Source organism: Balaenoptera ricei, chromosome 10 (genome assembly GCF_028023285.1).
Source record: "Balaenoptera ricei isolate mBalRic1 chromosome 10, mBalRic1.hap2, whole genome shotgun sequence".
Lineage (NCBI taxonomy): Eukaryota > Metazoa > Chordata > Mammalia > Artiodactyla > Balaenopteridae > Balaenoptera > Balaenoptera ricei.
The window spans coordinates 33,236,117-33,251,260 of record NC_082648.1 but is presented as its reverse complement, the minus strand read 5'-3'; the positions used below and the strand labels follow the sequence as shown (position 1 = coordinate 33,251,260).

Sequence of the window (15,144 nt, the reverse complement as noted above, 5' to 3'; positions counted from 1 at the left end):
CCTAGCATTTAGCAAGCACTCAAGAAGAAATGCTATATATTTTTATTATGACATATTACTATTATGTCATACTCTAGAGCATATATTATAGAAAACATATTAGCGATATAATGAAGTACAATACAGTCATGACAAGGACATGTATGGCTAACAAACTAATGAGAATGTGAGATGTGGGACCAGATCTGAGGAGCAAACCTGGGGACAGAAATTAGATTTGGGAGTAATATATAAGGTGATGTTTAAGGCCAAGATGTTGGGTGGTATTTTTGAGAGAAAAAGTGTAGAGAAAAGAGATAAGGAAAGAAAATGGAGGGGCTTCCCTGGTGGCGCAATGGTTAAGAATCTGCCTGCCAATGCAGGGGACATGGGTTTGCGCCCTGGTCCAGGAAGATCCCACATGCCACAGAGCAACAAAGCCCGTGTGCCGCAACTACTGAGCCTGTGCTCTAGAGCCCGTGAGCCACAACTACTGAGCCCACATGCCACAAATGCTGAAGCCCACGCGCCTAGAGCCCATGCTCCGCAACAAAGAGAAATCACCCAGTGAGAAGCCCGCGCACACAATGAAAAGTAGCCCCTGTTCCCCGCAGCTAGAGAAAGCCCGCGCGCAGCAACGAGGACCCAATGCAGCCAAAAATAAATAAATAAATTTATTTTTAAAAAAATGGAAAATGGAAACACAGAATTTTGGAAATCATCAATATTGAGGTTATATTATGTGATTATACTTTAAAAAAAACATCAAAACACATTTAGCAAATGGTTTAAAATGTTTTTTTGAGTCAACATTAAAAATGTGTGTATATACTACCTGAAGTTAGGAGAAGATCTAAGGCCTTCAATCCAACTGTTGACAGGTTGACACTGGCATTATGAACTGTTAGCATTTTAAGAATCAGTCTGTAATTAAAAACAAAAATCAAGATCATACCTAGATGTTTGCTCTTTTAGATATTGTTTTTTACTCACCTACATTTTTATTCATCTCATTGTATTTCATTCCCTATATTGAAGCTAGTGTAGTTTTTCTCCCTGTAAACCTGAGCCAGGTTTATGATGATTAACAGGGAATTATTATGAGTCTCAACAGAAAAGTTATAACTTTTTCCTCTAAATATTCAAATTCAATTATTAACTATTTCACCCAATTCTATATCCAAAATAATATTGAGCTATATGCACCAAGGGATCAATCATTTTATATGTGATACAAACTTGTGAATTATATGTTATACACACTGATATATTATAGAGAGATGTAATTAAAATGTTAGCTTGTATATAAAAATTAAGAACCATTTGAATATTTAAATTATTGATTTTTACTATTTTTGAAAGAGAAATTGATATTTTATAACAGAAAGTGAACCTAGTCTATCAATAGTATTCAATTAGTTCAAATGTATTAAATTTGAGCCCCTGAGTTATCAATTCTAAAATATACAATCTTCAGTCTATTCCTACCCAGTGCTGTTTGGCTTTCTATTGTTAGAAGAGAGAGCCTCCATGGCTTCACCTAGATCCAAGAAACTTGGCACGTAGTCTCCAGGTGGTGAGGTGAGGAATTGAGAGACCCTGTCCTTCGACTCTGTCAATTCTCCTCCTACCTATGCTGCCCCTACCTCTCCCTGCACCATTCCCACTATTCCTGACTTCAACACCACACAAGAGATTTCTCCTTTAGTACTGTAAGCCTTTGGGGGGATAAAAGCCCTTGAATATAAGGAGAATGAATATAAGGAGATATGTTTTACAATAAATATTTGCCGGTAATGATCTAATATGCTCCACTGTAGAGAGAGTGTGTCTACACTATTCACACTACTTCTGGCCTAAAGGAGTGTAATGCCTGATGAACAGAAGAGGAATGAATGATGAGTGAGTGACCAAATAAATGAGTGAATGAAACTCCCTGTAGAAACGTTTATGTAAGTTAATTTGAACATTTGGTTTACACTAGAATATGACTAGATGAGTTTTCCATTGCTCCCTAAAGTTATAGATGGCTAATCTTTGGGGATCTTGGAAATTCTCATCCAAACCAAGGGACACATAACATTACAACTACTAATTGCAGGCATATTTTGTCTCATTCCTCATTAAATGCAGTATTCTTTACTACTGACTCATAGAATTTCAGAGATTAGTTTGGAGATGAGAACACCTATTAACTGTAAATAGTCTCTTTTCAAAGCACACTCTTTAGATGCTAGAAACCGAAGAACAGCAACACATGTTTATCAAAGATGGAAAAATGTATAAGCACGGACATGCTCGCCTATGAACAAACAGCTCTGATTTGTCAAAATCTGCAGCCACAGTTAATACTAATAAATAATGCAAAGATGTGAAATTTAGTTTTGCATTAATTACGTTTTCCACAAGCAATATGCCTTTGGAAGCAATTAGTATTCACTTCTCTGTGGCAAAGAAAAGTCACATTAGGTATAAAGAACATCTAACGTTGATGACAGAAGATATTTTCTTAAATGTCAAGAAACAAAGTTATCCAAAAAGGACTTTCCTGGAAACACATTTTTTTTCAGAAAAGTTTTTCTTAACTAATTATGGCTAAAGAAGTAGTCTCATTTAAGAAGTCATTATGTTGCAAACTGCAATAATATAGCTGGTAAATAGCTATCAAGATTTGGCTGCAGATGTGCTGAAAGATAATTTCCCCTTTCTTCTTCATTTTGAAAGCTGTACTTTAAGCTCATTAAATATATATGTATGAATATACATAAATGTACTTTTTAAAGACAGTAAAGCATAAACTTGTAAATTACTATTTATAGAACTAACATCTTAGTTCCCATATTTTTGTTTTGAAGAAGTAGTAGTTTGTGTCAGTTCTACTATTAATAAGTAAAAAAAGAAAAAAAAAAATCGTTCCTTTGTTTGAATTCATAAGCAGTCATCAACAGTCTACAACTTAATCAATTGTATAACTATTATTATATTATTAAAATAATAACAACACCTGACTTCTTACCTCAAATGTTAGTTTTCTAATTCAAATAGATTATAGACTTCTGAGTCAAAAGCTCTCTATAAATGTAAATCATTGATTCAAGGAAAACTATATGTATTTTAAAGGATTTTTACTAGATTGTCTTGGATTGCAAATATAATGTATCAAGGGAAGGGTTGTCATATGTACAGATAAATATTCAATGCAGTTTGTTTTTACATACTTACTGGTGAACCCCTAGGACTTCCCAATCATGTCCAATATCCTGGGGACCCATTAAGCTTTGCATTGTATTTGGACAGATTTCTATTAATTTGCATAAAAGTGACCAACCCACCTAAAAACAAGAAAGACAAATATTCACATTTCAAAAAAAACCACACAAATAGAATGTATTCAGTCAAAGAATCTCTTCATTCTTAATAGAATAGGTGGCTACATTATTTTAAAATAATTATTTTAAAACAAAATGATACTCTAAAAATGCTTGCTGAGAAAAGCAACTCATATACTTAGAATACATCTTTCTTCAAAAATCTACTGAAAAGGCATACAAAAAATATTATAACATTTCTGAATGATGAAGGCAATAGACTGCCTATTGTCTAAATAAAAGGAAATAAAACACACAAAAAAAATAGTTTTAGAGGACACATCAAAATTATGAAATACAGGAAAGGCTATTCTCAGGCCTTCGTACTTTTTAAGGCATATCTACCTGACAGATTTTCTTCTAAATATTTAGTACTTTAATTATAAGAAGAAATGAAGTAGTTTGGAATGGAGGATTAGGGGAAGTTGGAGATTTTGATGGCAAAGTGTAATAAGTTATCAGGGAAGACTGCTCCCCAGATAATGGAGCTAGAAAAAATAGCAAAAGAAGTAGCATCGTCTGATGACAATGTCACATCTTTCATAGGTAAAAGAGAAAGGCACTATGAGATAGAGAGGAGGTAGAATTTCTCAGTGGACCCCTCTAGATTTCTTCCGTACACCTAAATATGAGCTGATGAGGTCTAGACATCACAAGTGTCCCTAAACTCTCTCACCTTTCCAAATTAAGTATGATCTTACTGATGCATTTTAAATATACCTTCGTTCAGCTCATTTATACATGATGCCAACTTGAATAAGCTGCTCTTTACTTCTGAAAAAAATACATTTTTTTAAATAAGATATTTTAATTACAAACTGGAGATTAAATTTAACTCACTTTTCCTGTTATATTTTCCTCCCCAAATTTAAGGACTCTTCAATTCTTTCTACTATATTACAGAACTAAACTTGATATGGTCAGAAAAAGAAAATAGAAAATGCATATACATGCAGATCTAGAGATTAATGAAAAAGTGCCTAAGCACGATGTGTGATAAATACCAATATAATATGAATCCTGAAAGCAGGATTCGCTAGAATTACTCAGGGAAGAATATAATACAGAAAAGGTAGAATTTGAGTCAGATTTCAAAAGAATAATAAATGTGGTCACTCAAAATAGGGAAATGGAAACTTCTAATACTGATGAGTTGTGAGGAAGGAAAGTAAGATGCTAAATGGTGAGGAGGCTGCCAAAGAGGGGCCCATTGCTAAATGAGACTGGATATGTGAGTTGGAGCTGAGTGGTACAGAGGGTTGAGTGACAACGGGAGAAATCTCTATGCAACCAAAAAGGAATAATGGCACGTTTCCTACTTGTTTACAGGAATAAACAAGGGGTATTTAATAAGATAAAAGTGATTACATAAGATCTCTTTACAATATTATTTCCAGATCTTTTCTGGATTAAGCATGAATTGCTTTACTCTGTCATCACTTCCTCTTACACGATTTCAAATTCCTTGAAAAGGAAGCAATTTCTGACAGCTATTTTTACCTATATTTAAGTAGACAACCTCCTCCACTTAAGCCGAACAGATATTGACAATCCGGATGTCATAGAAACTGGCTATTTTTGTGCTTTCATAAAATCATCAAGACTTTTTTCCCCAAGTATTTCAAAAATTAACATTTGGAACAGTTTCTGATGGGAAATAAATCATAAATCACACAGGATGCTATACTCATCTCTGCACCTGCATGGCTGACTCAAGGAGAAAACCTGTTTTGTTTTAGTTGATGAAATAGCAGTATCAGTAATTGCTTTGCAAAAAGACTGAGGCAACTGAGCTTCCAAGATTAAATAGAATCGCTAGCAGCAAAGCAGAGGTAACAATTGATCCATTAATGTATTCAATTAAAAGCTTATCTTTCAAAAAGAGAAGGCTCCCATCCTGCACAGTTATAATACAATTAAATTGGTAGTTTCACTTTATTATAATTATTCTGTAAACTCAAGTATCTAAGTAATGCACAATGGGAAAGAGTCTAGTGGCTAAAGAAAATTTTAGTCACTTTCATATATTTCACTCACTTACATCAAAGGTGGAAACTGTGTGGATAAAGAGAAGTAATGTAAATTGAAGAACACAGAGAAATGATCAGATGACTGACAGGAAAAGAAATTTATAAGACAGCAGCCTAACTACCAATTCTCTAAAGATTGTCATTTATTAAGGAGAACTAATAAAATATGAAAAGACATTGAAAATAAAAATTCAGAGTCTGGAATGTCATGTTAAATGAATTCTGAAAACAAACCTTACTATTTACTTTTGAAGGGTACTTTACCTTAACTCCTTAAATTCATCAAGTGCTTTTAATTCAGCACTTCCAGCTGATTCAAGATATAAAGCTTTAAAGAATATCTATACTAATTTCACCAGTAATATGAAGAAATCTGAAGGAAAAATTTTTTTTTCTTTTAAGTGGAGTATTAAAATATCAGTAGAGCTACCCCACTCCACATCCCTTTGATAAGATCAATGACAATTTAAATCGATAATGTCATTGTGCGTAGCACGGCCACAGTATTTGTACCATACCATTGTACTTTTTACTTGCGCAAAAATCTTATGATATCAGCACCTACTATATGATGGAAAAAGATTCTGAAGGTGTGTGAAGCTTGAGTCCTGACTCTGTCACTAGCTCTGCGATCCTAAATGAGCTACTTATTCTGAGGAAAAAACATTCAGTGAGATTTCTGAGAGGATAGTGAGAGTCCAGCAAGAATCAAATGATATAATATACATAATGCCCTTTGTAGATTAATATATTGTGCTGAAACTAATAATTCTATTCCATTACATTACCAAATCAAAAGACAATTCCTTATTTTCAATTATCTCTGGTACCTACTGGGCAAGGATATTGAGTGACATTCATAACTACTCCAAACAAACATGTCCAGGCTCAGGCAGTTTCTAAAATGAAGAAGAATTAGGTGGTGGGAATGTTGCAGGCTTCCCTGGATTCTCAAGTCTAGCACTGCCTCCTCTGGACCCTGCAGACCAAAGGCCACCCAGGGCCCAGTTGTTCGGAGTTGTACCTGGCAGAGGAGACTCTACCAAGAACAGAATCCAAGGAATGGAGGCTGCCAGACAAGGCACTTTGGAACACCAAAGCAGAGGCAAGTAAGAAGGATGATGTGGGTGGAGAGTAGCAAGCACAACAGGCCAGTGCCAGGGAGTGACTCATGTCTCATGCGCAAAATTCAGACATTGGATGTTAAAAAGAACAGTGTCTTTATCATGTCTCCATTTTTTCATGATCTTATTTGCTAACAGCCTGAAAATCAATAGTCACATGGGAAATATTTCAGTTGAAGAAAAATAAAAGTAACCATTTATCTGAGATATAAACATCTTCATATAAAAGAAGCTAGATATATGTTTCACAGAGATTAGCATAAGATAGACAGATACAGGCTTAGAGATCCAGATAATTCTTACACCTGTCTAGCCTCTCAAGTAGGTATTAAGAAACACTGCACCTCGATAGAGTTTAAAGTTCAATTCTCTTTCCCTTCAGGATCTAACATGCAAATGAAAAAATAATTTCAGTTCCCCAAATCTCAATATCTACAAAGGAAGTTAACCTTAGGCAGTAATTTTGTTTTGACTGTAAATCATTCTTAATTATCATCTTAAGGCTCCTTTTTAAATATATCTAAGATATGTAACAAATTTCTGGGTTTCCTACGGTGCAGATTCTAAGATTCACTTTTACATTCATTTTATATGAAAACAGTTGAGAAGTATAGATTTAAATTTATAGGGGAATCCTAAAACACCACTCTCTTTAGATAATACAAGGTGTACTACAACTAAAGAAGGTTAGAAATCTGTCTTCAAGTTTAAAAAAAAAGAAAACCTTAAACCTATGAGAGTTTGCCATTAACTTCATTTTATTAATTTAATTATTATTAGTTCTATTACTGTTCATCATTTCTCTTTCCCAAACTATTCACAATTGTGTCATCTGTAGGACATGCTGTACATTGGGAAGATTCTTAGAATAATTTTATTTAAACACTGATGAACTAGCCATCTAGCCAATGTCAGAACTAAACCTCAACCCATTATTATTCCCCTCCCACCACCATCCATATTCTGTCAGCCGATTGTATAAAGTTACTTCTTAAATACAATTAGGGAGCACATAGTTGGCCCTCTTACACCGTTAACATTTGATAATGATTTGAAAACGCTTCCATCCTAAAACCACAGTCAGCGGTTTGTCAGGACAAATCTCAGAAATAACCCAGAACTCTGGGTATAGAATATTAATAGAAAAACACCTATTTCCAATGAGAAGGGGAAATGGGAGAAATGAAAGCAACTCCTTTACCTGCTGCACACTAGCGACTCTCATGTACGAGTCCAAGACGATCAACAGAGGCACGTGGACATTTTTGTCTTGAAATAACTTGGAGGCTGGAAAAGAAGGGGGTTAGGGAAAAGTAGCAAAGTCACGATTCATGGCACCCCTTGTAAGTCTGAAAAGGAGGGAGAAAGCAAAAGAAGTGAGCTCAAGACCTTCCTAGAACTGTCAGCTCTTTTCTGCCCTAAGGAGTAGAGAGTTTGCGGCTTCTCAAGAATCCAGGTTTGTGCAGCCACAAAGTTCGGGGGGAGAAAGTTTGTAAAAAAGGCCGGGGGGGAAGGAGGGGCGGGGGGGGCGGCGGTAAAGGGACAGTTTCCTGGCAAACGATTACCGTGGTCGGCGTACGTGAACACGAGCATATCCTCCAGGATTTGGACCAGCGTCTCTATCTGTTTTCCTTCCTGGACATTGTTCAGCCTGACTATCAACTTCTTCAGAGTTTCCTCATCCTCCTCCTCGCACTCCTGGCAGCTGCCACTGGCCATGACCGACCCTGCTCCAAACCGGCCGCCCCTCCCGCACCAAGGCCGGCCGCTCCGGTCAGAAGACGAGCCCAGCTCACCGCCCGCAGCCAGCGCTCCCGGCTGACCCCATCTGCACCCACGCCCGCCCATTTATGCAAAGGCGGCGGCTCCGCGCTCGGCGCCGCCCTCCCCCGCCCGCTCCCTCTCCTTCTCTGCTTCCCCCTCCCCCACCCAGGGCCAAAACACAGCTCTGGGGCCTGCGAGAGGTTCGGCTGAGGTGCGGTGCCCGCAGAACCGTGGCAGGCGGGCAGGATGCAGCAAGAGCCCGCCCGGCCTGGGTGACAGTGGCCGAGGCCCCCGCGCCGGCCGAGACGGGACACCGGGCCGGCGCAGCCTCCCGAGACCGGATCCCGCTCTCCGCGGCGGCGCGGCCGGGAGTCGCGCAGGAAGAAACCGACTCAGCGGACTCCGCCAAGTGCCCAGTCCCCGAGCCCTGCAGCGGCCGGCGAGGCGCGCGGTCGGCACCGGGCCCAAGCGCCCAGACCCACCAGCCTGGACTCCTGCAACCCCGCGGAAGGTCTGGGAACTAGGAAGAAGAAGAAAAATAAAAGCTGCCGCGGATCTCCAGATCTAAGAATAGAAATCGGGGCGTTGGGAAAAGAGGGAGCCGCCCAGTTGGCCCCTTTTAGGAAAACATTCTCTTTAGAGTTACCACTATAGGGAGATGAGTAATTTCCCCCCAAGTATGGACGAAGATTTAAGCAACCAAAATGTACCCAGTTAAATGCTTTTCTATGGTTGCTGTGGCTGTTTGTAGGGAAGGAAACAAAAACATTTTTCCTGTTAGTTATCTGGAAGCTCTGCTGGCCAAAAGGCCACTAAAATTAGCTTTTGAAAATTTGAGTTTCAGTTCAGTGCAATTAAAACTAAAGAGAGGGCTTCCCTGGTGGTGCAGTGGTTAGGAATCTGCCTGCCAAGGGAAAGGACACAGGTTGGAGCCCTGGTCCAGGAAGATCCCACATGCCGTGGAGCAACTAAGCCCGTGCGCCCACAACTACTGAGCCTGAGCTCTGGAAACCATGAGCCACAACTACTGAAGCCCCCCTGCCCTAGAGAGCCCGTGCTCTGCAACAAGAGAAGCCACAGCAATGAGGAGCCCGCGCACTGCGGCGTACAGTGGTCCCTGCTCACCACAACTGGAGAAAGCCCGCGCAGCAAGGAGGACCCAATGCAGCCAAAAATAAATTAATTAATTAAAAAAAAAAAACTGCAGAAAAACACAGGATAAATGAAATGAAGAGGTGAGAGATACAAACCTAAACATTGTTCTCTTGGTATTCAAAATTACTAAAGTGTTAAAACAAAAAAAAAAGTACCACAGCAATGTGTTTTTTCAGGAAGAGAAACCCGAGCAAGAAAAACTAAAGACAAGGCTGGACAAAGATGATCTATGACCTTCAGAAGATCGCTCCTGGGATGGGGGCGGGGGGGGGGGGGATCATTCACAACAGAGAAGATTGGACTGGAAGTTAGATCCTTTTATTTCACTTCTGTTACCCAATTCTGACGACACTTCTGAAATGGATAGCACAGCTACTTATCCTTCTTTTACTGATGAGGAAACGGAAATTTAGAGTCGATAAGAGAAGAGCATTGTTGGTGTCACACAGATGAGAACTTGAGAGTCAGGACTTAAATGCAGGTAGATCTCCTACCCCCAAATTGAAGGTTGTTTATACTCTACCACTTTAATCAAAATGAGCTAGGCTTCCTTAATATGTTAGGTAAGTAGAGCGGAAATTCAAATTCAGCCTGAATATTGTGACTATGTTTTATTTTCAGAAAGACTTTTTATATTTTATAGACACATGCTCAGATGTTCACATTTGAAATGATAGAATATTAGGATTTGCTTAGAGGTAATCCAGTGGTGGGGAAAAGGGTGGAATGCGTCGGAGGAGACATGAAACAATACCAACTTTTGAATAATTGTTGATGATAGCAATGGGTTCATGTGGATTACTGTACTGTTTTCTCTGTATAAAATTTTCCGTAATGAAAAAATCAAAACAAAACAAAAATCTTTCAACCTTGTCATCTGTATCATACCTGAAGTGTATCTTTCCCTAACTGAACTTGTTTCAACTTCTAACTAACCAGTTAGGACGTTCCTAGGAATGCTCCCTTTCATGCCTTCCTTCCCGTTCCTCTGTGTCAGTTTCTCCTTCCCAGTATCCTGGATTATTAACTTGCAAAAAGTTAAAAATATATCTCCTTGCCAAAACAAAATAAATCTAAGTAAAAAGATGTCTCTTCTTTTCCTCAGTTTATTCATCTGTCTCTTCCCTATTGATTATCCACTCTGTATCAGCCAGACTGGGGGTAGACAATGTGAGGACATAAATTCTCTGCTGGGACCGTTCTCCCAAACTACTGCAGTGGTAAGGCAAAGTATCTTCTTGGCTTTGAAAAATATTTAATGGATTGAGTAAAATCCCAACACTTATTAAGTCTTCAGATAGTTAATAGACTGAAAAGGAAAACTTCAAGCACAAATTCATGATAGAGGTAATGTTCAGTGGAGAATAAAATGGCACTGGAACATTTGACTAACTTCCTGGTAGGAGAAAATAAAACAGACATTGCTAATTACAGTAAATTACCAAAACAAATTCCAGATGAGTTAAAAAGTTAAATGAAAATAACTAAAAAGAAAATATAAATTAACAGTTATTTAATCTTGGTATGAGGAAACATAAAAACTACAGAAGATTGGTGTATGTAACTCCATAAAAATTCTAATTTTCTGCAGTCAAGGAAAACAACATAAATAAAACTAAAAGGCAAATGGCATACTGTAAAAAAAAAGTTGCAATACGTATGACAAAAACAATTAGCCTTAATCTTTTAAAAGTTCTTACAAATCACTGGATGGGAAATGACAAGCCACAGGTACCCCAGAAGAAAAATGGATTAAAGTTTTGAACTGGAAATTCACTGTGAATGGACAGTAGCTATAAGGAAAGTATATTCATAACTATACAAAAATTGTGTTCCTAAATATCAGTAACACATAGTTATAAAATTCAATTTTCTGTGTGTATCAGTGCATAATAACAACAATGAGAAAGAGAGAACTTGGGAGTAGATCTAACAAAGTATTTTTAAAACCTTTATGAAGAAATTATTAAACTGTATTAAAAGGCATCATTAACAAGGTATAAATGAGTGAATAGGCCATATCAATTAATGAAAAGATTAAATATCAAAATGATGCCAATGCCCCCACAAAGTAATAAAGAAACCGTGCAAGGCTAATGGAAATCTAAGCAAATTTTTTTTTTTTTTTTTCAACAAGAGTGAAGGGCCTAGAAGAGCCAAGACACCTTTGAAGAAGGACAAAGCTGGAGAATTGCCCAATCAGACATTGATTCAGGGCTTCTGATAGCCTTTATCAATTTTCCAGAGGAGGAAAAAGTGCCTAACAATGTCTTCCTGTGAATTAGAAAAATGTGCACCTCCTTCCAGGCAGACACAGCCCTGTGCCAGGGTGCACAAAGCAAGATTTGGATTTCAGACTCCACCCATCCTTTCAGTCAGGTGTCCTAATGCAGGGCATAACCTCTACAACATATGAAGCAGTGTGTTCAATCTTATTATAACGCTATAAGAGCTAACCGGCATGTTTCTGGTACTGTGCAAAAAAAATCAATGAAAGAGTTAGAACCCAGAAACATACCCTTATATATATGGAAATTATATGAGAGATGTTGCATTGTGTACCAGTGGGAAAAGAATAGATTATTTGATAAATGAATCTGAGACCCTTGGTTGTAGAAAAAACCGCAAATCATACCCTTACCTCATGCCATATTAAAAAATAGATTCCATGTTGGATTGAACAATTTTATATGAAAAATGTAACTAAATGTTTTGAGGGGGAAATGACCTTTTGAAGACCTTAAAGATACGGAAAGACAAGACATAATCATCACAGTCCATAAAGGAAAAGATTGTTAAATTAAAGTACATTAAAATTTAAAACTTCATACAAAGACTCCATCAACAAAGTTAAAAGATGACCACAGGCTGAAAAATTTTTGCAATGCATATAACCAAGAAAATATTAATAAGAAAAGGTAAAAAGAACTATCATAAATCATAAAAGACAGGCTAGTTTTTATATAACAAAAGATATAACAGGCATTTACAGAAGAGAAAATGCCATTTAAACCTGATGCCCAACCCCACTAAAAATAGAAGTGCAAATTAAAGCCATAATGAGATATGATTTCACACCCCTCAGATTAACCAAAAATGTAAAGTTTGATAATGCCAGTGATTGGGATATGGAGGAACTAGAACACTTATACACTACTGGTGAGAGTATAAATCAGAAAAATCACTTTGGAAAGCAGTATGGAAGTATCTAGTAGAGCTGAAGATATAAGTATTCTGTGACCCAGCACTTTCTCTCCAAGGATATTCCTTAGAGACAGTCTCACATATGCATAGGAAATTCGTATTAAAATGTTCAGTTCGGCATTTTTTGCTTGTAATGAAAACGAAAACCACTTGAATATCCATCAACACTTACATTTCATATATTCATGTAATAGACATATAAATCTGTGAAAATTATTGAACTAGACCTTCATGTATCAACATGACTAAACAGCAAAAAAATATAATACCATTTTAAAAGTTCCAGTAGTATATATATCCTACTGGGATATCAATACTCTAATACTAAACATGCAAAGTTCCATAGTAAAAGTATAAAAATTATGCATGGGACTAATAAATTCTAGCTAGTGGTTAACCTCTGGGGAGAGGAAAGTAGAAATGAATCCAGGAAGAATACACTGAAGGCTAGAATTGTATCTGTAATTTTTTTTCTTAAACTTATTATTGGATACATGGATGTTCATTATGTTATCTATGCTCTGTATTCCTAACTTACTTCATAATAAAAATAAATGTATTTTCAACTTCACTGGTGCTCAAAGTAATAAAAAAATAGATGAATTCCTTTTATTCATCAAATTGGCAAAGAAGTCCTTGAAATTTGTTTGGGAGTTAGTGTATGAGGAAATAATAAATTATTCATAATACATAAAAGTTGGACATAAAGTTACAGAATTTTGATCCAAATTTTGCAAAAATAACCAAAAAAGTACATGCCTAATAAACTACTGAAAGTAGATAAGATAAACACATGTGTAACAGGGGTTCTTGTGAGGTCATAAGTGATTTTTATGCTTCATGTATTTTTCAAATTTTTCACAGCAAATAATGTATTATAATAAGAAATAAGGCAAAGAAATTTATAAAATACAAAGTTTATAAGTAGAAAACTTATTTGGAGAATATAACTTACCACACTAATAAATATAAAATATTTTACATGGCACAAGCCAAACAGGAAAATTCAAACTGAATTGTAGCAGACTCCCTGGATATATGCTATAATTCAAAAGTCTTCATAGCCCAAAAACAATAATCCAAGTAATGTAAGCCTGTTCTCAGAAATACTACATCGATGGCTACAAATTCCATGAGAGCATCTTGAGTTTTGTTCTATACCCACACTACAAAACAGTTTCTGGCACAGAGTAGCCATTCCATGAATATCTGTCACTTGGATGAATAATTGAATGAATGTAAATGGAAGACCAGAGGAGTAAAATAATCTTTCCAAGTCATCACTAAAAGGCAGAACTGAACTGTATGACAGTCCCAGACTCTCAGTCCAAACTTTTTCCACCATTTTGTTGTTCCATGTGAGTTTCATTAAACCAGAGAAAGGCTGTCTACTCACTGAAACTGCACTTACCTTTTATCATCTATGCTTTATATATACAGAAAGCAACTTTTTGTTTCTGGTTTCTGAACTAGAGATAAAAATTACAGCTGTGCTTGTGATGTGATATTCTTCCCCTATCAGTTGAAATAATCTCTCATTAAATCCAAGTTACTCTGAGATTAGAACAGCAGAGTATCCACAGTCTTCATGCTTGGTTTGCTCAGGAAATCAGTCTCCAAATTTATGCTAATATTATATTCTAGTTTAAAATTTTTAGACTTACGTATGTATGTTAAGAGTATTATAGAAAAATAAAAGCAGTGCCATAGAAAACCAATTCAATGTCTATTTCACCAAAAATCATTGCCTTTATGTTGCTGGGCATATTATAGGTGGTCAAAAATATTTCTTGAATTGAAAAAAATAAATTATTATTCATAGTACTTAATCTCTACTGAAAAAATAATATTAAGAACAAGAAAAATTAAATGATGCATCCTTTTTATCACATTTCTTCATAGGAAAAAAATAACTTGAAATTTCTTTTTAGGAGAAACATTATTTTTACAACTCAATAATTAAATGGTATCTTTAGAACATAGTTTCATATCCCTGCCAAGGGTAGTTATAAAATAAAGGCACATGCAAGCTTAAGTTTCAAATGAAGAGATATATATCAACCATATCTTTCACCACTAGTACTAGAGTTTCCAAAAAATTTAGATGACTATCATAAGTGAATGATTTTACTTAAATCTATCATAAGAAGCATATATCTTTCTAGACTATTTAAACATTTGATTGTTTAATTAGTTTAGAGTGATTTTTGACATTAATAGTAAGGCAAATTTGGACTATAAAAATAAACATATTCTAGGATATTCAGTTATTAAGTCAATAACTATTGTGCATCTACTGTGTTTGAGCTCTGCTCGTGTGTTAGGGACCCAGAAGACACAATCTCTACCTTGAAGTAGTTCACAGTCTAGTGAGACAGATTTTCAAAAAATTATGAAGCAGAACAACACAGTGAAAGTGGAAGAAGAGACCCAGCAGGTACCGGGAGGGGTGAGAGGAGGAAAGGGAAGAATGGAGGCAAGCGTGTAAAAGGGGAAGTGTTTACCAGTGAGGTAAGAGCA

The 15,144-nt window shown here is 36.5% G+C and overlaps 1 protein-coding gene across 2 annotated transcripts in view; it reads right to left on the bottom strand.

Annotated features, from left to right (window-relative positions):
* LRRK2 (leucine rich repeat kinase 2) overlaps positions 1-8,321 on the bottom strand; it is a 139,254-nt gene extending 130,933 nt beyond the window's left edge. For both annotated transcript variants that reach the window (XM_059935648.1, XM_059935647.1), the window contains exons 1-4: positions 8,067-8,321; positions 7,703-7,788; positions 3,202-3,311; positions 815-903 (exon numbers count right to left, since the gene is read on the bottom strand). In XM_059935648.1, coding sequence (XP_059791631.1) covers positions 815-903; positions 3,202-3,311; positions 7,703-7,788; positions 8,067-8,220 — 439 coding nt within the window. In that variant the 5' untranslated portion in view covers positions 8,221-8,321. The remainder of the gene's footprint in view (positions 1-814; positions 904-3,201; positions 3,312-7,702; positions 7,789-8,066) is intronic.
* Positions 8,322-15,144: the final 6,823 nt, after the last annotated feature.